At 42.3% G+C, this 25,696-nt stretch overlaps 1 protein-coding gene across 17 annotated transcripts in view; it reads left to right on the top strand.

Moving 5' to 3' along the window:
- Positions 1-25,696, top strand: part of LOC120913619 (muscleblind-like protein 3) — a 201,996-nt gene that overhangs the window by 160,596 nt on the left and 15,704 nt on the right. For 14 of the 17 annotated variants that reach the window (XM_040323709.1, XM_040323711.1, XM_040323715.1 and 11 more), the window contains one exon: positions 3,719-3,772. The exons of the other annotated variants lie outside the window; for them this stretch is intronic. In XM_040323709.1, coding sequence (XP_040179643.1) covers positions 3,719-3,772 — 54 coding nt within the window. The remainder of the gene's footprint in view (positions 1-3,718; positions 3,773-25,696) is intronic. 17 annotated transcript variants of the gene reach the window in all.

The raw sequence follows: 25,696 nt of genomic DNA, 5'->3' as shown, positions 1-25,696 counted from the left end.
AATTATAAATTGTTAATCTTTTGACAGTTTTTCACTGCTCCCTAGTGCCCCTTTTACATGGGCATTGTCCGTGTGGAGAAAATATGCGATGAATGTGTGTTTTTAATGCACTTCAGACACCTATCAAAACCAAACAAAGGCCGTTGGATGGCCTATTCTAAATTTTGTGGCGGTGAGGTTTTGTGTTGTGGCAAAAAAGTCAGATATGTCGCTTTCTGCAGGCGATACCACCTGCCAAGGCGTCCCATAGATGTAAATGGCACCATGCTGCAATTGCATTGAAACAGCATTTAATAAATGTGGTTGCAGTGCAGAGAGATTTTAGCATGAAATCCCTTTTAAAATGGGGATGTCACTTCCTGTTCGCCTGCTAACCACAGGCCAGCCGCTGCTATCATATTTTTTACTGCAGATCACAAGTCAGGAGCACCCATGTGAAAGGGGCAACTTTGTGTATTTTTGTAAAGAGCAGAAATGACCTGGTTTCCAGCCTGTACATGTTCTATAAATGCCTCCAGTGGAATTATGGTTAAACTGCTAAATTATTCATTAAAATATATATGTACTGCATACGTTCTAGTAATACATACACCTTTATTTTCAGATCACTCTAACTCTTGGTTTAGCATTGCTGGTACCTTGTAGAAATTAGTTTGGGTATCTTCTGAATTAACCTCTAACCCAAATGAGTTGTGGGCAGGGGCAGACTGACCATTCAGGCACTCGGGCACTGCCCGAGGGCCCCATGCCTCTAGGGTGCCCCATCAGCGTTGCCAGCCTCAGTAAAACCAGGGACAGTATGTAAAAATCTGTGTTTTTAAAAAAAATCCCAAGATTATAGCTGCCCCGCCTCTCCAGTATATTTTCAGTGTTTGTATGTGTATTCTGTGTGTATGTATACTGTGTGGGTATACTGTGTGTATACTGTGTATGTATACTGTATGTGTGTGTGTGTGTGTGTGTGTGTGTGTGTGTGTATACAGTGTGGCACCATAATCTATTGTCTGGGGGCCCCATAATCTCCTATTGCCCGGGGGGGCCCCATGGGTTATCAGTCCGCCCCTGGTTGTGAGCTGGGTCATTCCTCACTCAGCATCTCATGTGGGTTAGAGCTGTGTCTGAAGAACCCCAAACTCATCTCTACTCCCTAGAACAGCCTATAGTCACTAGATGCAATTCTGATAGAATATACAAAGAGGAGGCTGCCTAGGGAGAGGTGGCATAGGAAGCTGCAATGAACCAGAAAGATGAATTCCCTTATCAGGAACTACATGTATCACCCGTGTGCCTGTACGATGTGCATAAACCATAAAGCCCTGTACACACGATCGGATATCTGATGGAATCTAATCCAAAGGATTTTATCATCAGATATAATCAGGACCCCTGCCAAATTCTCACTACTAGATATTCTATTTATGTCAACAGAACTCTAAATTTACCTATCAGCATCCTGCCTGTTGGCCCCAATCCACCTAAGGTTTTGTAAGATATGTTTAAAAAAATAAATATAAAGTTTAAAGTTCTCTCTAGCATGCCCTAAGTGCTACTGTAGCTTGTGCTACTGTCCCATAATTTCTAAACCTAAGGTACTGGACAAGGATTAGGGTCTGAAAATAGTAAAGGTTAGAGTAGAACAATAAACAAAACCTCTTTTTTTTTTTTTTTTTTTTTTTTTTTTTAGGGATGGATGTACCGTCTATTTCCCATTGGGCAGACTTACCTTCACTTCCTGCCCCATAACAGGAAATGAGAGAAATTCTTTGCAAATTAGGGAAATCCCTTGAAGCCCCCAAGGTCACCAGAACTAGTGACCCAGAACAAGGTTTCCCCACTTTTACTTTCAATGATCATGGCAAACAGGACAAATAGAGAGGGTGAATCTCCCTAAGGGGAACAGACAGCAAAAAAATAAAAATAAACATAATAGGTGTTCTAATCTATCTCCACTCTGCTCAAAACCAAAAAAAGGGTATGTAAACTTATGAGCATAACTGTATACAGTAAAACCTTGGTTTGAGAGTAACTTGGTTTGAGAGCGTTTTGCAAGACAAGCTACATTTTTTTAATAAATTTTGACTTGATATACAAGCGATGTCTAGATATAAGAGTAGCGTCATGTCACAACTGAGTATAATATAGAAGAGACACGCCTCTAAGTGTAGCAATATGGTTACATTTAATGAAGGTACAACATTTAGAAACTCACATGGTTGATGATTAAAACAAGTATACATCTAAGTATGCAGGCATCCGGGGTAAAGCTGTCCACATAGACCATCCTCCTCACCGCCATTGATGTCGTCCCTTCCACGAGCGGTTCAAGCCTAGCTTTCAGATTGCTCTACTGCAGGGTAGTCTTCACAGTCACGATTGCAGACTAACAGCGTTGAGAGCTGGCAATGAAGAGGACAGTCTATGTGGATCGCTTTACCCCGGATCCCTGCATACTTGGATGTGCCTCTTTTAATCATCAACCCTGTGAGTTGCTAAATTTTGTACCTTCATTAAATGTAACCATATTGCTACACTTAGAGGCACCTCTCTTCTCTTTTATACTCTGTAGCTCCTGCTGGATTTTGCTTCTAATTCCCGTGTGGAGGCTGCCATTTGTAGACGGACATTTTATGGTTACACAACCAATCACATTGCTATAATCTTTTTATATGGACTATAGACTTAAGGACGTATGAATAAATGGTTGTGGAACTAATCATTTTAGTTTCTATTATTTCTTATGGGAAAATTTGCTTTGATATACAAGTGCTTTGGATTACAAGCATGCTTCCGGAACGAATTATGCTCGCAAACCAAGGTTTTACTGTACTGCTTACATAAAAAAATTAAAGTAATGATGTATTAATTACAGCGCAGCATTAGTTTTTATCATAACATGGAGTTCAGCTTTAACGTTGCATGAAATTATAGTCCATTTTCTTGTCCACCCTGCAGTTCTCCTTTTAATTTTTCCAGTAAGTGAGTCAAGGGGTCAGCAGATTGATCATTTTTACTTTTTTCTTATATTTTATAAGAACATATAATTGCATCATGCACTTTGATCGTGTTAAAGTATGTTATGAAAAAATATCTAGAATTTGGATACATATGTAACATGCATTGTGTGTATTCCATTCATCCACATGAAATATAACCCTCTGCAGTTTAAATGCTTTTATTTGTTATGCATCTGTATAAATTGATTTTTGCACATTCTAAAGCAGCAACCATTATTTACCGAAGTCCAATTCACACCATTAATACAACCTATTGACTACTGGGTGTCACATTTAATAAAGATAATGATTTTCACAAGAGGTTATAGAATGGTCAGCTGTATTTCCAGCTTGCCTGACCAAGGCCTACATGGCAGCAGTATTGATTGATTAAAATCAAAAGCATAGGATGACTCAATTCATTAGTAATCACCCCATTTACCGCTGTCTTCTGAAATAAGTAAGGCAAGCAAAATGATGTCATTGGTTGCTGCTTTCTTGTATAAAATAAAGCTTGTTTTGTTTTAATATATTGCATTAACAATAGTCACCATTCAACGCATGCTTAGTTTTTAATACATTGTATAATGCATTCTTTTTTTCTTCTTTTCACCTGTCCACAATGTCGCTCTTCTTATGACGCACCTCTGCTTGCTGTTTTTTGTTGTTGTGCTTGATCACTATTGGCCCATTGCCCATCATGTGCTCCCTGCCTGCTAATTAAGACTCAGCCAGCTGTTACATCACTGAAGCGACCCCGCAAGGCCACCCTTGACCTGGTACTTGGACCTTTGACCTTCTTGCTTTGCATGTAACCATTGACAAGTGCATGGATTCCTATTCCTACAAATTGCATACATGAATATCTGTTCTCATACATTCATTGATGTCTCCTGGTTTGCAGCCAATGTTTGTGTTTATGGCAACACTTCTATTGTCCTAATTTAAATAGGTTGTGACATGCCTTATACAAAATTATTACCTGTGAATTTTATTTTACAAGGAGTGTTGGTATATTGATATACATCAGAGACGGATTAAGGCAAGGCCCCCTTCCATTGACATTGATAGGGGTTGCAATATACACAGAGAGGCTTCAGCATTTGCATTGTCTGTTCTGGCATTGGTCCAGACCAGGGGTAGGCAACCTGGGGCTATCCAGCTGTTGCAGAACTACAAGTCCCATCATGCCTCTGGGAGTATTTGCAACTGCCAGCCTTGCAATGCCTCATGGGAAATGTAGTCCACAACAGCTGGAGGGCCCCAGGTTGCCTACCCCCGCTCCAGACACTGCTCCAGGCATCTGCCTACAAGTCCATCTTTGTGATGTGAAACACTGGTAAACAGGCTGGTTCACAGCAGGAGCCTTGAGTTTGTAGCTGGAGCCCATGAAAATCCACTGGGCTCTATGCTTCCTCCTACATTGCCTTGTTGATGATCCGTCCCTGGTATATATGGAATCCTGTTGAAAAATACACACTGGGGCAGATCCACAAAGAAAGTACGCCAGCGTATCTGTTGATACGCCGGCGTACTTTCATCTTTGTTTTGAATCCTCAAAACAAGATACGACGGCATCTGGGTTAGATCCGACAGGCGTACGTCTTCGTACGCCTTTGGATCTTAGATGCAATTCTTCGGCATCCGCTGGGTGGCGTTCCCGTCGCAATCCTCGTCGAGTATGCAAATTAGCTATTTCCGACGATCCACGAACGTACGAGCGTCCGTCGCATTCTTTTACGTCGCTTCCGTTCGGCTTTTTTCGGCGTATAGTTAAAGCTGCTATCTGGTGGCGTACGCAATGTTAAGTATGGCCGTCGTTCCCGCGTCGAATTTGAAAAATGTTATTTTGTTTGCGTAAGTCGTCCGTGAATGGGGCTGGACGCCATTTACGTTCACGTCAAAACCATTTGGAGCAATGCACCCTGGGAGTTTTGACGGACGGGGCATGCGCAGTTCGTTCAGCGCGGGGACGCGCTTCAGTTAAATGAAACACGCTCTCTACTCGCCGCATTTGAATTCCGCGCCCTTATGCCGCGAGAGATACACTACGCCGCCGTAACTTACGGTGCAAATTCTTTCTGGATTCAAAGATTTGCCAAGTAAGTTACAGCGGCGTAGCGTATCTTAGATACGCTGCGCGGGTGCAGATCTTTGTGAATCTGCCCCTATAATTTTTTTTTTTTTAAAGTTGATATGAATGGGCAGAATGAATGGGCTTCTTGTAACCTAATCTTAAAATGTAGTTCAAAAACATCTGGGGTGCCAAGGTTCGTCATCACTGTCAATGGAGCAATATTGCCTGGTCTCTGTGTGACTTGTGTTCTGTAGAGCATAACCTGTAAAAGGGACACTCGTAAAAAAAACATTTCTGTGGCCAAAGTGTTAAAGCTCAACTTCAGCCAAAACATATATTTTAGGTTTCGTCAGATGTTCTCTAACATTAGTTTGCATTGGTGTGCACATTGCATACATTATCTGTCCCCTAAAAAAACTAGTAGCTATTTGCAATAGGAGGTAATATACTCATGTTTGGTGTCCCGTGTCTCCTGCTTTTGCTCTATTTCACTGCTGCAGCCTGTGCCAGGCTCTTAAAGAGGAACTACAGTCTGCTCACATAATTTGTAATAAAAACATCTTCGCCATTCTGAAGCTTCCCTCCAACCACTTTGCATATTATTTTATATATACTGTGCTTCTGTACTTGCCAAATATGCTGCAGAAATCTCGCTCTACTGAGTGTGGCTGCTATTATTTTAACTATGGGCAGCTGAAGCTGCTGCCTGTTTACTTCCTGGATTTACACAGACACACAGAGGCACACCTCCAGCTCTGCAGCTCTCATTGACCCTCTTATTACTCACCCCCTCCCTTCCTGGCAAACTCTCACAAGAGTGAGAGAGATATGTGTGATGTCATAAGCCTAGGCTTTTTTGCAGGCAAGAAACAGGAAGTGGGCTGTATATAGGATTTACTGGCAGAAAAAAAAGTTTTACTATCCAAAGTTAAAACAACAAGGGCCAAAGATTTAATAAATGGAAAGTTGAAAAATTTACTGAAGTTTCCGCTTTAAGCATTTAACACTTCTGGGAGCATTTGATGCCTGTGTCCCTCACTGTGTGGTCTTCCACAAGCTGTGTCATTACAGGATACAGCAGTGACATAAGGTAAGGAAGATGCAACCACATTGTGTGGCAGGGAACATAGGCATTGAGACTTCCAGAAGTGTTAAATGCTAGACATGTGCACACTGAAATATTTCATTTCGGAATTTCGTTTTCGTCCGAAAAATAAATATATATATTTAGTTACTCCCGAAATTAGTTTTTATTTATTTTGTTTCGTTATAAAATGCATTAGTCCGAAAATCCAAATTAATTAAAGGGGTTGTAAGGCCTCGTACACACGATAGGATCGCCAGAGGAGAACGGTCTGAAGGACCGTTGTCATCGATTAACCGATGAAGCTGACTGATAGTCTGATGTGCGTACACACCATCAGTTAAAAAAACGATTGTGTCAGAACGCGGTGACGTAAAACACAACGACGTGCTAAAATAACCAAAGTTCAATGCTTCCAAGCATGCGTCGACTTGATTCTGAGCATGCTCGGGTTTTTAACTGATGCTTTTGCATACTAACGATCGGTTTTGACCTATCGGTTAGGCGTCCATCGGTTCAATTTTAAAGCAAGTTGTCATTTTTTTGACCGAAGGTTAAATAACCTATGGGCCTACACACGATCGGTTTGGACTGATGAAAACGATCCTTCAGACCGTTCTCCTCTGGCGATCCTATCGTGTGTACGAGGCCTAAGGGTAAATGTTTTTTCACCTTAATGCATTCTATGCATTGAGGTGAAAAAACATCTGAGAATTAGCGCCCCCCCCCCCCCCGAGCCCCCATTTACTTACCTGACCCCTTTGAAAGTACCGCGCCATGAACGCGCTGGCTTCTCGGTCGGCTTCTCGGCTCATTCATTGGTTGATTAAAAGCAGCGCAGCCATTGGCTCGTGCTGCAGTCAATCATATCCACTGACGCAGCACACCGGGTGGTGGGGCCGAGTGATACAGTGAGCGGCTATAGCCCCTGTTTACTTACCTGACCCCTTTGAAAGTCCCGCGCCGTGAACGCGCTGGCTTCTCGGTCGGCTTCTCGGCTCATTCATTGGTTGATTGAAAGCATCAAAGCCATTGGCTCGCGCTGCGGTCAATCATTTTCAATGACGTGGCGGGGCGGGGCCGAGTGATACAGTGAGTGCCTGCAAGAACTTGCCACAATGCGAGAGAGCTTGCATGAAGGTGGAATATTCTTGTCTGTTTATGTCTGAACTTTCGGATTCTGCGCGTTCGTTTTCGTTTGTTAAAACGATAACGAAAATACCCGAAATTCGGACGAAAATGCATTCGGACCATAACGAATGCACATGTCTATTGGATGCTAAATAATCTGGCAGAGGCTGCAGCACTGGAATTGAAGATGTGGTCTGCCGGCGTGGTGAGTATAACAGAGCAGGATTAGACATTTTTACCTGTGTTCCCAGATCCACTTGCCTAGATTACCTTGATTGCCCTCACAATGCCATGATAATTTGGCAGACCAAGATACTTCTGTGTGTAGATGTTTTGTTTATAGTCCTCAAGTGTTAGCAGAAGCTAGAGGGTGATTCAACCCACCTACACCTACATACAACTGAAATAGCTTAATTGAGCAGCTGTAATACATCCCATATTAAATATGTTGATATTTTTCTTATTATAGTTGAAACAGAAAATAAAATATTCCACTGTAAGAATGTGATAAGCACAATGATAAAGACTTCTTTTACAGTGCTATTGCAACTGAGCTTATGAAATCGTCCAAGGCACAAAAATGATATGCAAAAGTCAGCATCTCATTTAAAATATTGAGATTTGAATCAAGAGAATACCTACAACATACGTTCTGATAGGCTCTTATGGATTGCTGCAGTTTATATTTTATACTGCTCATTAAAATGCCTTATTTTATAACTCTAAAATATTTTTTAGAGTTATAAAATAAGGCATTTTAATGAGCAGTATAAAATATAAACTGCAGCAATCCATAAGAGCCTATCAGAATGTATGTTGTAGGTATTCTCTTGATTCAAATCTCAATATTTTTTTAATGAAATGCTGACTTTTGCCTATAATTTTTGTGCCTTGGACGATTTCATAAGCTCAGTTGAATTGTTTTCCCTATTTTTTGCTTAAATGGAGAACTGTGCTTGATTCAGAGGCATGTTTCATATTCTATTTAGGTTTTTAAGTGCATCTCTGAAGGCTCTCGTGTTTTCCTGAACACTATTTGTTATCACACCACGGACATTTTTGGCAGATTGGTTGGCATAGAGGGATACAAAAGGACATCTTGGCTCGAAATATGGACTATGGATCTAAAACTGAATAGGAGGGTTTATTCTCAATATTGGTCTTCTCGGCAGCATGGAAGCACAGCATGTAATTTGGTGTGAAGGAAGTGGGCACCATATTGGTTTAATCATAAGGGTGTATCATGCATGAGGCATAATTAAAGCTAATGCTTCTGACAATAATCAATTTGTTGGCATAAATGGGGTCTGGAAGTGTAAAATGCAAGGTTTTTATTGTTAGTTTCCCTTTTGGAAAAATGTCTCCTTACTTCCTGTCTCAGAGAAACAGAAAGTGGTGTGAAATTTCTGCAATGTGGACAGAGACGGCAACAAATAGTTGAATAGAAGAGTAGGGAAGGGATAGAGCCTCAGCCGGGTTTTTATTGCTGTCCAAATCTTGCCGTTTCTAGTAGACCCTGTTCTCTTTATTTCTTGTCCTGATGTCACACAGCTAAAATAGTTACAGCTAATATAATAAATATGTCAACCAAACAGTTATAAACCTTCCTCGCTCTGTTCAACAAAAAAATATTTTGCCTGAAGTTGGGCTTTAATGTTCACTGTAATTTTGCGTGTCCTCTGATTAATCCAACATATACTGTGTGTGTGTGTATATATATGTATGTGTGTGTGTGTGTGTGTGTGTATATATATATGTATATGTGTGTGTGTGTGTGTGTGTGTGTGTGTGTATGTGTGTGTGTGTGTGTATATATATATATATATATAGTTCTATGTTACATGGCTACATGTGCACAATAATTGAATATGCAATATACTCACAGCCTAATCTGTTTTAAATCATTGAGCTGCAAACCAGATTTTCTTGTTTTCGTTTTGCATTGCTTTAACTCATGCCAACAACTCCTCCTCTTTTTGAAGTGCATCCCTTTGTATTCGAAACATAACATAACTTATTTATCCCTTATCATCACTATGTGCTGTTCATGTACCAAGTGGCCACAAGTGGGTTTATTCTTTGAGATGCTGAAGTGTTTTTGAACACTGCTGAAAAGTGTGGTATCTACACCAAAGAAAAGCAGTATAAAGTCTTGGAGCAGAAATAACATTTTTGCTAATTTTCCAATCAAGTAGTCAGACGACCAGCTCTCAGTTTTTTTTTTGTGTCTGGCTTTCTTTCAGCTAGCTGTTCTGTGTTTTTTATTACAGGGCCTACAGTCTGATTTACTTATTTTCATCAGTAACTGGACGTTTTTAAAATGATGCATTGAATGAAGATCATAGAAATGTTTTTAATTGAAAAGGTGTTATCAATCTACAGGAAACGCAATTCAAGTGCCCTAGTGTGTGACTTGTACATGCTCACTACAGCAGTGTAAAAATTGGTAAATTGGTCTGTTTGTGGGCCACAGGATCACGTCATATATGGGCATAATTGATATACAGAGACAAAAAAAAACTAGCTAAAGTTATCTTTTTGTTTTTAGAAAGTTTTTGTTAAAAAAAAAACTATTTAAATGCTTCTATTTCTATTTATTCCCAACTTGTGTTAGTTGAGGTGTTAGCTGCTTGGGTTTACCCTATAGCGCAATTTCATTTTTTTTCTTTTATATGGTAATATTAGCCCAAGCTTGAGAGAGGGGATTGGGTATCTCCTCTAAATTGTGTACTCAAAAGGAGTTTGCACCTTTGTGGGAATTTTAGTTCAAAGCAACACATAGGTTACCATCAGCTTCCTGGCTTTCAGTTACAGTGCATATGCACTGACATTGTTTGCTTTCAGCTGTACTAACTCCTGGGCAGAGCCTTCTGCTGCACAGGATGGGTCCTAAAGTACAGTTACTTCCAAGCTAAAATACATTGTGCATGGTTGAACAATCAGAGGGTGCTGGTTGCCCACAAAACATTAATCCAGAGTGGGAGACTTTATATTTCAATGGATTTTATTGAAAGTTGCAAAAACATGTTTGACATTTTTGGCATAAACTGTTTGCCGTAACTCTGTATAAGTGTACAACGTAATCTTTACAGAAAAGCAAGTTATTTTCTTCCGGCTAGCACATCTGTTATCGTATTGTTGCAATTACGGAAAGAACGAAACACTATTACAAACAATTAACATTTCTGTAGTCTAAAAGGCAATTACGAATAGTGCCCGGTCCCCCCATTCCTCCACGCCCCCGGGGGGTGGATGGGGATTACCATGACCACACATGACTCCAGAAGAAGAAAAAGGGAAAGAATAGACGTAAGAAAAAGGGAATTTCAGAGAGAAAAGAAAAGAGAAGTACACTCCTTGAGGTTGGTTTAGTGAATCCCTGAGATCTCACAGGGGGTCCGACAAGTATCTTATCCAGGGTTCCCACACCTTATCAAACTGGGCTTGTTTGTCCTGTAGAATCGCCGAAAGGCGTTCATTTACCATGATCCATGTCAACTTATTCCTAACCAAGTCGAAAGGGGATCGTGGGTGTCTTCTATGATCTCAGAATGGGAGACTTTATCCCTCCCAAGTCTCCATGAAGCCTCCAAGTTCCAGGACTCAAACCAGGATTTACCAAGCCATGAGAAAACTAACAATCTTGTTTTCTCTCTCTATGACACATGTCCTGGAGCCGCTTACACTGTATGGATGAGAACCCTAGGTGACCCCCAAAACTTTCATGATCCTGCAATCCAGTCTCACCTGCAAAACTGCACTCAAACTGCAATTTTCCACCATGACATAGCATTGTCCTGTCACACATCTTAGCCGAACTTGTTAGTCTAGAATAGGGGTACCCAACCTTTTGAAGAGCGAGGGCCACCTAAGCGACATGGTAACCGGTCGCGGGCCACAATGAGCGGAGCGGGTGGATGGCAGCCCACTCTACTCTATAGAGCCCACTCTGTTTTTTTTTTTTTTTTGCGGCTCTAATTGGAGGTAGGCGTTTGTTAAAGGACACAAGTCCATTTACATCTGCTACTCCTTACAGGGGAATGGAAGGTCCAATTGGGTTGGACTGACCGTGTCAAAGGGGCCTATGGCTCAGTGCAGGTAACCCACAGGTGCACTGCTCTGCACCTGCGGATTAGTTTGAAAGCAGCTCAGTAACCACTGCATAACAGATATGCCCATATATACATTGTTAATTTTAATAATAAACTTAACTTTAATAACATTATTCTATTCTTTACCAGTGCAGGAGGTCGCGGGCCACATCAGAGGGCTCCGTGGGCCACATGTGGCCCCCGGGCCACTGGTTGGCCACCCCTGGTCTAGAAACTTTGAGCAAAACTTTGTTCAAAATTCAAAACTTCAATTCTGTCTGGTCAAAACAAAAAACATTGTAAATTGCTTTGTAGTGGGGCCTCATTTAGATTGTAATATGGTCAGGATTATTTCTAGCTCTTCTGCCATCCAATCATGAATTTCAGAGACTGGCCACCCACCAAGTCATAAGACAGCATTTATATTACCTCTTGCTTGTCATGTCATATTGTCTTACAAATGTTAGGTGTTCTAGCCAGACATTGCTTAAAGTCTGTTTCATTTTTTGTAGCAAAGTGCCCAAACCAGGCAAAATGATACCTAATAGATTTGTATTAAAAAAGTAAACCTCAATGCTTATTTAGTTGCATTTAGACATTTTTCCTACAGATGAATATGTAAAGCCCTGTATCGGTTGATTACAGTTTCATTCATTTATATAGTGAATTTGAAATTGACACCACTGGTCTGCTTTGAATTTCATGGTGTCATGCATACATTAGGAGAGATAGCATATTTCATATATAGAGTATTAAGAACAAGATTCCTGGACTTCTCCACAAAAATATGGACTAGATATTGCAAAAAGATATGTGGCTTGTTGCTAGAGGACAAGAGCCATTAAAAAATCATTTTATCATTTATAATTCAAGGGTATGTATTAGACGATGGACAATACTTTCTTCTATCTCCATGTACTGAAAATCATTTTAAATTTATTCATACCTTAACCACTTAAGACTCGGACCTTTATGCAAGTAAAGGACCTGGCCAGTTTTTGCGATTCGGCACTGCGTCGCTTTAACTGACAATTGCGCGGTCGTGCGACGTGGCTCCCAAACAAAATTGGCATCCTTTTTTCCCACAAATAGAGCTTTCTTTTGGTGGTATTTGATCACCTCTGTGGTTTTTATTTTTTGCGCTATAAACAAAAATAGAGCGACAATTTTGAAAAAAAATCTATATTTTTTACTTTTTGCTATAATAAATACCCCCAAAAAAGATATAAAAAAAAACATTTTTTTTCTCTCAGTTTAGGCCGATACGTATTCTTCTACCTATTGTTGTTAAAAAAAATCACAATAAGCGTTTAACGATTGGTTTGCGCAAAATGTATAGCGTTTACAAAATAGGGGATAGTTTTATGGCATTTTTATTAATACTGTTTTTTTTTTTTACTACTAATGGCGGCGATCAGCGATTTTTTTTTCGTAACTGCGACATTATGGCGGACACATCGGACAATTTTGACACATTTTTGGGACCATTGTCATTTTCACAGCAAAAAATGCTATAAAAATGCATTTTTTACTGTGAAAATGACAATTGCAGCTTAGGAGTTAACCACTAGGGGGCGCTTTATGGGGTTGTGTGTGACCTCATATATCAGGGAACACATGATCAATGAAGCTGCCACTGTGAAGAACGGGGAAGGTGTGTTTACACATACCTCTCCCCGTTCTTCAGCTCCTGTGACCGATCTCGGGACACCGGTGGCGATCAGGTCCCGCGGTCATGGAGCCTCAGACCGGGTCGTGCGCGACCGACGGCTGGGCACTTAAAGGGGACGTACAGGTACCTGTGCCCAGCCGTGCCATTCTGCCGACGTATATCTGCAGGAGACGGTCCTTAAGTGGTTACTTTACATGAGTTTTATTTTCTTTGACTTATGTCAGAGCAACTCCAAAAAGATTAGGAATAGAAAAAGACTTATACAACAAAACAGACAATTTCTACATTGTAATAGGCTAAAGACAATAATACTTGCAAGACAAATTATAACTGAAAGCTGGCTAGCATTTATGAATACTTTGTGAATGTTTGTCAAACTAGTGTTTTACAAACTAATGTTAAAAATTGCCCATGTGTACTCCATTTTAGTCAAGGCTTTTGTGATATTATAGCACATTAATCTAATTTTTGCTTCATATGCTTTTCTGTTTTCCCACTTTGGCTGTCTTTGTGCATGTTATTGGCAATTCATCTTCATATCTTTTCAACTTACTGCATTGTTGTCCCACCTTGCCCTCCTCCTATTTCCTTGCATCACTTCTTCTTTTCATATTCCACATGCCTGGGTCAAAAGACAACCAACAAGGACAAGGGCTTTGGAGTCCAAAGATGTAGATAACAAGCAATATTCCCAACACAGGAAATCCAGCACAAAGAGATACGACGGTGTATCTCCTGATACACCATCGTATCTCTGACTTACACTGGTCGTATCTATGCGCCTGATTCATAGAACTGTGTTACACCGTCGGATCTTATTTTCAATTTGAAAATGGCGCGGGGGGCGTTCCCGCTGATTTACACTGAATAATATGTAAATCAGCGAGATGCGCAAATTCACGAACGTACACGGACCCGACGCAGTTTGTTACGACGTTTCCGTAGCGGCTTTCCCGGCGTATACTTACCCCTGCTTCTATGAGGCGCAGCCAATGTTAAGTATAGCCGTCGTTCCCGCGTCGATTTTGAATTTTTTTACGTCGTTTGCGTACGCCGATTCAGAAACCCGCGCATCGCAAGTTACGCTCACGTCGAAACCACTGACGTCCTAGTGACGTCAGTGGGAGCAATGCACGCCGGGAAATTTCACGGACGGCGCATGCTGATTTAAATCGGCGCGGGAACGCGCCTGATTTAAATGGTACACTCCCCCTAGCCGCGGAATTTGAATTCCGCCGGGGGTTTTACGATCCACCGCCGCAAGTTTGGAGGTAAGTGGTTTGTGAATTACCCACTTGCCTCTTAGGCCTCGTACACACGACAGAGTTTCTCGGCAGAATTCGGCGAGAAACTCGGTCAGAGCCGGATTCTGCCGAGAAACTCTGTCGTGTGTACACTTTCGGCCCGATGGAGCCGCCGAGGAACTCGTTGAGAAAATAGAGAACATGTTCTCTATTTTCTCGTTGTTCTATGGGAGCTCTCGGCCCGCCGAGCTCCTCGGCAGCTTCAGGGCTGAACTGGCCGAGGAACTCGATGTGTTTGGCACGTCAAGTTCCTCGGCCGTGTGTACGAGGCCTCAAACTTGCGGCAGCGTATCTTAAATCAGATAGATCACGCGGATCTAAAGATCCGCTGATCTACCTGAATCTAGCCCCAGTTGACTAGGTTCATCTGCAATCCTTATTTGCAGCCTGTCCAAAGTGTAGTAACTACATACAAAGGTCAGCATAGGGAAGAAGTTGATGAATTTTAAAAATACATTTTTTGTGGGTCTTAGGAAGCAACAGGTGAATCATCAATAAAATGAATAATTTGCCTCCTTAGAATGGCAAATATCAAGTTGATTGAGCACAGCAGCTGTAACATTAGTTAAATTTTTTATATAATTTATATCATGAATGTTGCTGAAAACTGGTTATTCAAAGAATTTGGACATTTTATATTTGTATCAATGGCAACTTGATCTAGTACATGTGGTTTATAACTACGTCAAACAACCTGACCGGTAATTGATGGTCAAACTAAGCATTTATCTTTATAAATTTGTCCCTCTGGGGTTTTATTCACTAAGGCTGGAGAGTGCAAAATCAGGCTCACTTCTGCATTGAAACCAATCGGCTTCCAGGTTTTATTGGCAAATCTTAAAGGGGTTGTAAAAATTAGTTTTTTATTTTCTAAATAGGTTCCTTTAACCACTTAACCTTCTGACCATATTGCTGGTCAAAGACCAGAGCACTATTGCGCTATAAACAAAAAAACAGTGACATATTGAAAAAAATTAGTATTTTTTACTTTTTGTTATAATAAATATCCCCCAAAAATATATAAAAAGACGTTTTTTTTCCCCTCAGTTTAGGCCGATACGAATTCTTCTACATATTTTTCGTAAAAAAAAAAAATCGCAATAAGTGTTTATTGATTGGTTTGCGCAAAAGTTATAGCATTTACAAAATAGGGGGTATTTTTATGGCATTTTATTAATATATATTTTTTTTTTACTAGTAATGGCGGCGATCAACGTTTTTTTTTTGTTTTGGTACTGCGACACTTTTGACACATTTTTGGGACCATTGTCATTTTTATAGCAATCAGTGCTATAAAAATGCATTGGATTACTATAAAAATGCCACTGACAGTGAAAGGGTTAGCACTAGGGGGCAGGGGTTAAATATGTTCCCTGGGTGTGTTCTAACTGTAGGGGGGGTGGACTGACATGGGGAAATTACTGATCTTCTGTTCATACATTGTTCACACGTTCATACATTGTTTACACACACAGCTCCTGGTCCTCGCTCTATAACGAGCAATCGCGTGTGCCCGGCGACGATCCCACCCGCCGGGCACACGCACGAGAGTCGGGGGCGAGCGCCTCCGGCGTCGCGCACGCGTCCCTAGTGGCCTGCGCGAGAGCCGACGTATAGCTACGGGCTCTCACGCAGGGGAGCCGACCTGCCGCCGTATAACTGTGGCGGCTGGTTGGCAAGCAGTTAAGCTAGTGCATTGTTGGTTCACGTACCTTTTCCTTCGATTTCCCTTCTAAATGTTTTTTTCTTTGTCTGAATTTCTCACTTCCTGTTTCTCCTCAGTAAGCTTGCCCCCATCATCGGGCTGGGGGTTAGTCAGCCAGAACAGCTTACTGAGGAGGGAAAGGAAGTGAGAAATTCAGACAAAGAAAACAAAGAAAGAAATATTAGAAGGGAAATCGAAGGAAACGGTAAGTGAACCAACAATGCACTAGCTTAAAGGAACCTATTTAGAAAATAAAAAAGTAACCCTTGCAACCCCTTTAAAGCATAAGTTCACTATTAAGAAAAAAAATGTAAAAGCTAATTTTTTTTGCAGGTAAATTTTTTTTAAATGTATTATTATTATTTTCTTTTGGAGCCCGTAAAGCACTGGTGCTTTCAGATCTGTTAGTATATCTGTGTACCCATACAGGCAGTCAGATGCAATCTGACAGGAAGAAATCAATGAACTACCACGGAGCTCCAGGGCACTGTGGTAGTTCATTGAGAACTACAAGCCGACAACCGCAAAGGATGTCCAAACTAGTAGTTCATTTACACACACAGCTGTGTGTGGCCAATGATTTTAAAAAGGGACAGCTAGGACGGGAAACCTCTTCCCGTATTGCTGCCACAGGGAGAGTGGATAGCCGGCACACTAAAAATGGGTGAAACATGTTAACCGTTAATTGAACAAGCTGAGGTTAGAAGCTGATTGGCTACCATGCACAGTTGCACCAAATTCCAAGTGCACCAGTTTTAGTTAATATACCCCTATGTGTTTTAACTGACGTTCAGCTGTCTAAAACAGAGCCACATATGTTTGTACAGAGCAACATCGCAGTAAAGAAAAATCTGAGACACAGTCAACAATGCATTGAAAACCACAAGGGAAATGGGCAATATGAATGGACGGTGAAACAGAAATAAAACAGAGAGCAAGAGAAACAAAAAAAAAAGCCACAAACAGAAGATGGAATTCCACAAAAGGCACAAGAGTTGGCTCTCTTTGGAGAGACCATATACATCCCCTTAAGGTTTTATCAAAACCATTAGGCCTTGTACACACGGTCGTTCCAAACCAATGAGAATGGTCCGACGGACCGTTTTCATCGGTTCACCGCTGAAGTGGCCTGACGGCCTCATATGCGTACACACCATCGTTCCAAAAACCGATCGGGTCAGAATGCGGTGACGTCAAACACTCGACGTGCTGAATAAAACGAAGTTCAATGCTTCCAAGCATGTGTCGACTTGATTCTGAGCATGCGCGGGTTATGAACCGATGCTTTTCTGTACTAACCATCGGTTTGGAATGATCGTGCAGCGGTCCATCGGTTCGGTTTTGAAGCATGTTTTAAAATTTTGGACCGAAGGAAAACAGACCGATGGGCTATACCAGGGGTGCCCAACCTTTTAAATATCGATGGCCACTTAAGTAACTTGGTAACCATTCGAGGGCCACTATGAGCGGAGCGGGCGGAAGACAGGTCATGGCTACTCTATAGGCCCTCCTATCCGCCTAGATGAAAGGGGATGAATTCTCTTCTGTTTTTCGGATTGGAGGTAGGTGGGCATAAACATACATCTGTCGCTCTATAGAGGTGAATAAAGGGTCCCATTTGGTCGGGCCGATCTTGTGAAAAGGGCCTAAGACTGCTTTCACACTGATGTGCTGCGGTATACCCACACCGTGGGTGCAGTGTAGTGCATCTGTGTCTATCCTGTGGGTTAGCTGAACTTTGCCATAGACTCCACCTGTGGCAAAAGCCGCCACTGTAGAGGAAGCATCGGCTTATGGGGCTCTGCTCTGCAGCCACTTTCTTCCTCTACCACCAGCTTCATTCACAACACTGATTCTGTGGTATGGCTGGTCGGCAACCTGCGATCTGGGCTTGCCAACCCTCCATTCCAGAGAAGGAGGTCGTGGTCCACATCGGAGAGCTCCGTGGGCCACATGTGGCCCCCGGGCCACTGGTTGGCCACCGCTGGGCTATACACACGGTCGGTTTGGACCGATGAAACTGAACCTCGGTCCATTCTCATCGGTTTTGTCCGACCGTGTGTACGGGGCCTTAACTAGTTCAGCATTGCTGGATGACTGTAAAGAGACGGGTGGTGATTGCAAGAATTGCAGACACTGTAATGGTCATGAGTCTGTTGCGAATGTGTTTTTTTAGGCAATTGAATTAGTAGCAGATTTGAGATCATCAGCTGGCAAAGCATTGAGCGATTGTTTTAAGTAGGGTTTCCAACAGCATTTTCCAGATTTAGAGGATGTGAACCAGTTTCAGTTTGTATTTTTGTATAGGTTTCCTAGCAATTAACAGTTGTTGCTCATTAGCTAGTAGTTCCACCAGATAAAATGGATCTGGTTCTCATTAGCCTGACACTGGATTGCTGTTAGACAGATGCTGTCACCACTGGATTCAACCAGCATAAGGTGCCACTTATTCTGACCCCCGCAGGGCCAAAAACTTTAGCAGCTTTAGGGTCCTTCCTTGTGTGACTACATCAAACTTCACTCCCTTCCCCCACACATTCAGAAATACAGTATTTCAGAGCGTAGTGTTTCTTGACAGCTGAACAGTAGACAAAGACAATTTTGCTTGTTTTTAGCTATATAAAAGAACCATGTCCGTTTTGTAACCACTTTACAGTCCCCCGGTCTTTATTTTTACTTATTTTTTATTTAGATTTTTTGCTGCTTTTATACTGCTCCCACTGTCTTGGCTATAGCAGTAGGGCTTACTGGTTTAACCATTTCCCATCCCAAGTCGTGTCACTGAGACTCGCGTGATCCCAGATCCGGGTAAGGGGCCAGTTGACAGCTTGAGGAGAAAAAAAATTGCCCATCACTGGCTTTTGTGCAAAGGACATCAGTCCCAAGTGGAAGAGGCACATCCGCCTCATCAGTACCTCCTGCCAGTGCCCACCAGTGCAAAACAGTGCCACCTATCAATACCAACGAGTGCCACCTATCCAGGGCCGGCCCTACCATGGGACCCGATGGTACCATTGTACCAGGCAGCACTTTCAGGGGGGCAGCAAATTGCCGCCCGCACGCCATCCCATTCCGCCAGCTCCGCTCTCCACTCCACTGTGGGACTAATTGACACCCGACCGCTCCTCCTGTTCCGCTCTCCGCTCCACTGTGGGGTTAATTGCATGAATAGAGCCATAACAGGTCCTTTTTATACTCCTATATACATGTATATAGCCATGATAGGTCCACTTTAGTTATCATGATATAAAATAATGGATGTTTGGGCATTTTGGTGGGCGTAATTTTTTTTGGGGGGGGGGGCATTTTATTCTTGGTACCAGGAAGCACAATGTCTTGAGTCGGCACTGCACCTATCAATGCACAACAGTGGTGCCAATCAGTGCCTCTTCAGTGTCACCTACCAGTGCTGATCAGTGCCCATTCCTGCCAGCTATCAGTGCCCATCACTGCCAGCTATCAGTGCCACCTACCAATGTCCTTCAGTGCCACTCATCAGTGTCACCTCTCAGTGCCCACCAGTGCTGCCTTATTGGTGCCGCCTTATCGGTGGCCATCAGTGCCACCTTTTCAGTGCCCATTAGTGCAGCCTATCTGTGCCCATCAGTGCAACCTCATCAGCGTACATCAATGAAGGAGAAAAATTACTGTTTGCAAAATTTTATAACAAAATATAAAACGGTTTTGTTTTTGTTTTTTTAAATCTGTCTTTTTAATTTTTTTTTAAGAAAAAATTAAAACCGCAGAGGTGATCACATACCACCAAAATAAAGCTCTATTTGTGGGAAAAAATGATGGGTACAGTGTTGTATGACCACGCAATTGTCATTCAAAGCGTGAGAACGCTGAAAATTTGTCTGGGCATGAGGGGGGGTTAAGTGCCCAGTAAGCAAGTGGTTAAAGTTGTTAGAACAGCTCATACAACTTAAGCTGGCCATACACTGGCTGAACTAAGAAAATCCACACGAAAAAGTGCATTCTGACATCTGCACCCACCACTGTCAGAATGCAGAGATCAGTCCCTTCAAAAGAAGTCGATCATCTTCTTTTGAGTGGAACCTGCAACACACTGAACTCAAAAGAATCCAACATTTTGGTTTGCCTCCAGAACCTGCATATGGAAAAAAAACTGCCAATGTCGGACACTTGTTTTGGTGACAATGGTCCCAGACAGTTGGAGAGCTTTCCTCTCACTCCCTATAGGACAGGAAAGAAAGTCCCCACAATAAGACAAGGACAGCACATAAAAAAAGGTCAATGGTTTTAACCATTTACTACTGTATTCAAATCTAGACTAAACTGTTTGGCTAGACATACATTTTAAGTTCAAACTTACAAGTGAATGAGTCGCTGACTAATCCCCCAGTGTCTGAAAGGGAAACTGCTATGCTCTGTTTAGAAAATGTATAGCATTTTGGGAATCCTGTGTCATGCACTGTCTGTCTGGACAGCTTGGTCTACATGTGGAAAAAAAATTAAGAAAAACATATAGAATGTTGATGTTGTAGAAGGCAACTAAGAAACAGTTAAAGCAGAACGCCAGGAATTCACTCCCTCTCTAATATGTACCAAATTCTAATCGGTTAAAGGGGTTGTAAAGGAAAAAAATGTTTTCCCTAAATGGCTTCCTTTACCTTAGTGCAGTCCTCCGTCACTTACCTCATCCTTCGATTTTGCTTTTAAATGTCCTTATTTCTTCTGAGAAATGCTAATTTCCTGTTCTTCTGTCTGTAACTCACCACCGTAATGCGAGGCTTTCTTCCTGGTGTGGAGAAAGCCTCCTGAGGGGGGAGGGGGCGAGCAGGAGTGTCAACACGCCCACTTACACACAGCTCCTTTTATCTAGCTGCAAAGTAGAGTGTCCTGACTTGCCTGCTCGCCTCCTCCCCCCTCAAGAGGCTTTCTCCACACCAGGGAGAAAGCCTCACTTTACAGTGTGTAGTTACAGACAGCTCCTGGTCCTTTTAGGGGGAGAAATGACTGATCGCATGTTCATACACTGTATGAAGAGCGATCTGTCATTTGCCCTAGTCAGTCTTACCCCCTCTTCAGTTAGAACACTGTGGCATTTTTACAGTAATCAATGCATTTTTATAGCACTGATCGCTATAGAAATGCCAATGGTCCCAAAAATGTGTCCGATGTGTCCGCCATAAGGTCGCAGTACCGATAAAAATCACTGATCGCCGCCATTACTAGTAAAAAAAAAATATTAATAAAAATGGCATAAAACTATCCCCTATTTTGTAGACGCTATAACTTGCGCAAACCAATCAATAAACGCTTAATGCGATTTTTTGGGGGATATTTAATATAGCAAAAAGTAAAATATATTCATTTTTTTTTTTCAAAATTGTCACTCTATTTTTGTTTATAGCGCAAAAAATTAAAACCGCAGAGGTGATCAAATACCACCAAAAGAAAGCTCTATTTGTGGGGAAAAAAGGACGCCAATTTTGTTTGGGAGCCACGTCGCACGACCACGCAATTGTCAGTTAAAGCGACGCAGTGCCGAATTGCAAAAAGTGACCCAGTCATTGACCAGCAAAATGGTTCGGGCTGAAGTGGTTAACAGGTTACACAGAACTAGGGATCTGATGAGCAGACATAAAAGCATGACCCAGTCATTCAAAGGCAAAAATGCTGCAGTCAAGTACAAAAACTTCAAGGCTTTGTTTAGTTGAGCCTGAGGCCTCTCGGCAAAAACCAGCAAGAGACTTGCTGTTTTTTTTTTTTGCCGAGGAAACCGGTCGTGTGTACATTTTTCGACGAGGAAACTGTTGAGGATCCCGTCGAGCCAAAAAGAGAGCATGTATTCTTTTTCCTCAACGGGAATGGAGAAATTTGGCTCGCCGAGATCCTCGACAGCCTAACAAGGAACTCGACGAGCAAAACGATGTGTTTCGCCCGTCGAGTTTCTCGGTCATGTGTACGAGGCTTAAGGAGAGACTAGAAGGGGCGGAAGCTAGATTGAGCAGCGACTGTCATCTCATGTTCATAAGTACCATGGGATTTATATTGATGAGCTCATCCTCTGGACCATCAAGGTAATTGAGGAAGAGTTCTTTAAAGCGGGGGTTCACCCTATCGACGAAAAAAAAAAAAAAATTTATTTTACCATAAAATCAGGCATTGTAGCGCGAGCTACAGTATGCCTGTCCCAAATTTTTTACCCCCGTACTCACCTTGTTCTCGTAGATTGAAGATACCGGGGAATGGGCGTGCCTATGGAGACGGAGGATGATTGACGGCCGGCTCTGGCGCGTCACGCTTCTCCGGAAATAGCCGAAATAGGCTTGGTCTTCACGACGCGTGCGCATAGCCTGTGCGCAGGCGCCGTGAAGAGCCGAGACCTACTCCGGCTGTCTTCGGGGAGAGTGACGTGCCAGGGCCGGCCGTCAATCATCCTCCCTCTCCATAGGCACGCCCATTCCCCGCGGGAGACGAAATCTACGATCTCCGATTACAAGGTGAGTCCGGGGTTAAAAAAATCGGGACAGGCATACTGTAGCTCGCGCTACAATGCCTGTCTCGATGGTAAAATGTGTCGGGGGGGGGGTGAACTACCGCTTTAAATACAGTTGGGCCCTATTTTTTTTTGTAAGACTATTGTCCCTGAGCTAACATACAATATTTCCAAAAATTCCACCTTCATTATGAGTAAGTCCTTGTTAAAAATGATTTCAGCTATAAAACCCAACTATTTCATGCTTCTACCTTTTTTTCAAGGTCAAAAACATCTTTGGTAAAAACATCCACTTCATCCTACTCTTGCCTTCATTTTGAATTTCAATTAAATGTGTTTATGTAGAAGAATTCAGAAGAGCTAGGCAATAGATTGTACAGTAAATAGCAATATGATACAAAATGTCAGTCCCCTCAGTTTGAGAATGCATCCCTGAACAAGGGCAGCTATTGTCATTTCTGATTGCCTTAAGTTTACCAGAAATATTTTCCATGGGCCTTAACCATCTATGCCAATTCATTTATTCCTGCTGTGTTTTATTTGAACTGCTTTGCAGTACAGCTTTGAATTGCTCCTGCTAACTGCAGTTGGGATTCTGTTTTATTCATTTTGCATTTTTTCCCTTTCTAGCTAAGAACATATAGTTTGTGTGTGCCAAAAATGGCTATATAAATACAGGGATGGCCCATTTTATGTAAGAATATAGTACCTTATAAGTTGAATCTTATGCCCCGTGTGGGATCCCAAGGGGAAACCCGAGAACCTGCTCCGTTCAGTCTTTCCCCTACACATGGCCGGTTTTCCCAACAGGAAAACTGCGATGGAGCTTTGGCCGGGAATCCCGGGAGCGTGTATGCTCCATCAAAGTTTTCCCATAGGAAAACCGCCAGGCGAAAGTCTTTTTTTGTCCGGCGGTTTTTGGGCAGTTTTCCCATCGGAAAAACTGTTGACGAGCATACCATGGCTGGGATTCCCAGCCAAAAACTGATCGTGTGCAAGGCATTAGAGCCAACAAAAATTTCATGGAGCCAGAGGACATTGCCACTTATATTGACAGGCAAAGCTTCACAAGGTTAGGCACTTGGCTGTGTGACTTCATTGTTAGCTGTGATTTATCCAGACCTCTATATGGTAACTTTAATTCTTTGAACTATCAAAATGGGATCTAATTTTGTCAGTTCAGACAGATGTTAAAGTAGATCTAAAATGGAAAATATATTGGGATAGTGTAAGTATGAAAACTTTTGTTACATTTTTATTGTCTGTGTCCCCCTATGGGAACATTCACCCTCTCTTAGTCCAGATCACTGTTGTAATCAGGACAGAAAGTAATGGGAAATCTAAAATGTTACAATTGCCCCTCGAAGAAAAGTTTAAGGGAAATCTAATGGGAGCACCAGTTCCAGTGTTAACTGCCTAAAAGGAGATTTATCCTCACATTTGAGAGGTTTTCTCTCACTTCCTGTTGTGTCCCTGGGACAGTAGATAAAGGGAAAACTTTCCAATGGGACATAGACAGTGTGGGGAAAAAAATACTTGACATGGATTTTATTAATTCCCCACTCTGTACTTTAAAATGGACCTTGCATTAAAATAAAGGGTCCACTTCCTTGTCAGACCCCTCCTCTAAAGAAATAAGAATGCAACACTCCACAAAACACCAGGTTAAAAATAATAAAAATTAACTTCCTTTACCCCTTGGCTTCAACCCATAGTGCCTAGGTGAGGGTAATGTCATGGGGGGGGGGGGATGCCAAACAATCAGATTACCTAAACTGAGTTGGACTCCTCAATAAGTAGCCAATCTTTTGGTTGAGGGTGATATAGCCATAGCTCACAGATCCAGAAAGTAAAGGTAACAATATACGTTAAAGTGGTAGTAAACTCTGTTACACCACTTGTACCTATAGGTAAGCCTATAATAAGGCTTACCTGTAGGTACTGTGAAGATCTCCTAAACTTGCACAGTTTAGAAGATATTCCGAGTGCATGCATCCGATGACCTCATCTGCGCATGCGCTCTGAAGGTTCGGCTTACAGTGCCGGACAGTCAGAGCCTGTGCCCTAAAGGGCCACTCCCGCACACATGTGCGTGAGTGTCAAAATTTCGCCCCCTGGCAACTCATGTAGCCGGAGGCTGCAAACCCAGAAGGAAGACCGGGGGAAGCTGTCAGCCCTCTCAGCAGTGATATTTTGGCGCTGGAGGGCTTTGTTCTAAGGTAAGTCTATCATAATGTGCTAGGATGCGATGCATCCTAGCACATTATGACATTGCCTTGCCGAGAATTCTTTTTTTTTTCTTAACCACCTGCAGTTTACTACCACTTTAACTCACCATTTTCAACAAAATCATGCAACAATTTAGTGCCCTTGTGATTTATCACAGATCAGCCCCTGTCAGAGGACCAGTTGATTGGGTAGGTTAGAGGATCTCTCTTGATCCATTTTGTTCACCTCTGGGACTGGCAGGCTCTTCCAACTATCCCCCTATCTTTTCCCCTATTCTCCTCACTCTTGAATGATGTCTTGAATGTTTATCAGAGCTGTATGTTTGTGCTTGTCAACCCTTCAGACAATGATCATGTCTAGGGATGGTTGGATTGTGCATGCACATCTGATAGCTCATGGACATCTGTGGGCAGCTTAAAGCGGGGGTTCCCCCTAAAAAAAAAAAAAAAAAATTCTACCATGCCATCCAGCATACTAGCGCGAGCTACAGTATGCCTTTATTTTATTTTTTTGCGCCGTACAGTTTAATCCCTTAGTTGAGTTTCAGAGGCTATGGCGCGTCACGCTTCCCGAAAATAGCCAAAATAGGACTTGGCTCTTCATGGCGCCTGCGCAGTCAGCTCCTAGTCTGTGCGCAGGCGCCATATAGCGCCGTGAAGAGCCGAGTCCTACTCCGGCTATTTTCGGGAAGCGTGACGCGCCATAGCCGGCCGTCAATCATGTTCCCCTCTGCATAGGAACGCCTACTCCCCGCGGGGAGTCTGAAACTTAACTAAGGCATACTGTAGCTCGCGCTAGTATGCTGGATGGCATGGTAGAAACTTGTTTTTTAGGGTGAACCTCCGCTTTAAATTTCCTAGTAATATTTACACTAAAGAAAGCAACATGAGCAGTGGTAGACAGTTTACAGAGGTCCCCAGGCAAAAAACCTTATGGACCCACTT

This window comes from Rana temporaria, chromosome 9 (assembly GCF_905171775.1).
Source record: "Rana temporaria chromosome 9, aRanTem1.1, whole genome shotgun sequence".
In the NCBI taxonomy this organism is placed as follows: domain Eukaryota; kingdom Metazoa; phylum Chordata; class Amphibia; order Anura; family Ranidae; genus Rana; species Rana temporaria.
The sequence above is the reverse complement of the archived record's forward strand: the minus strand, read 5'-3'. Positions and strand labels throughout refer to the sequence as shown.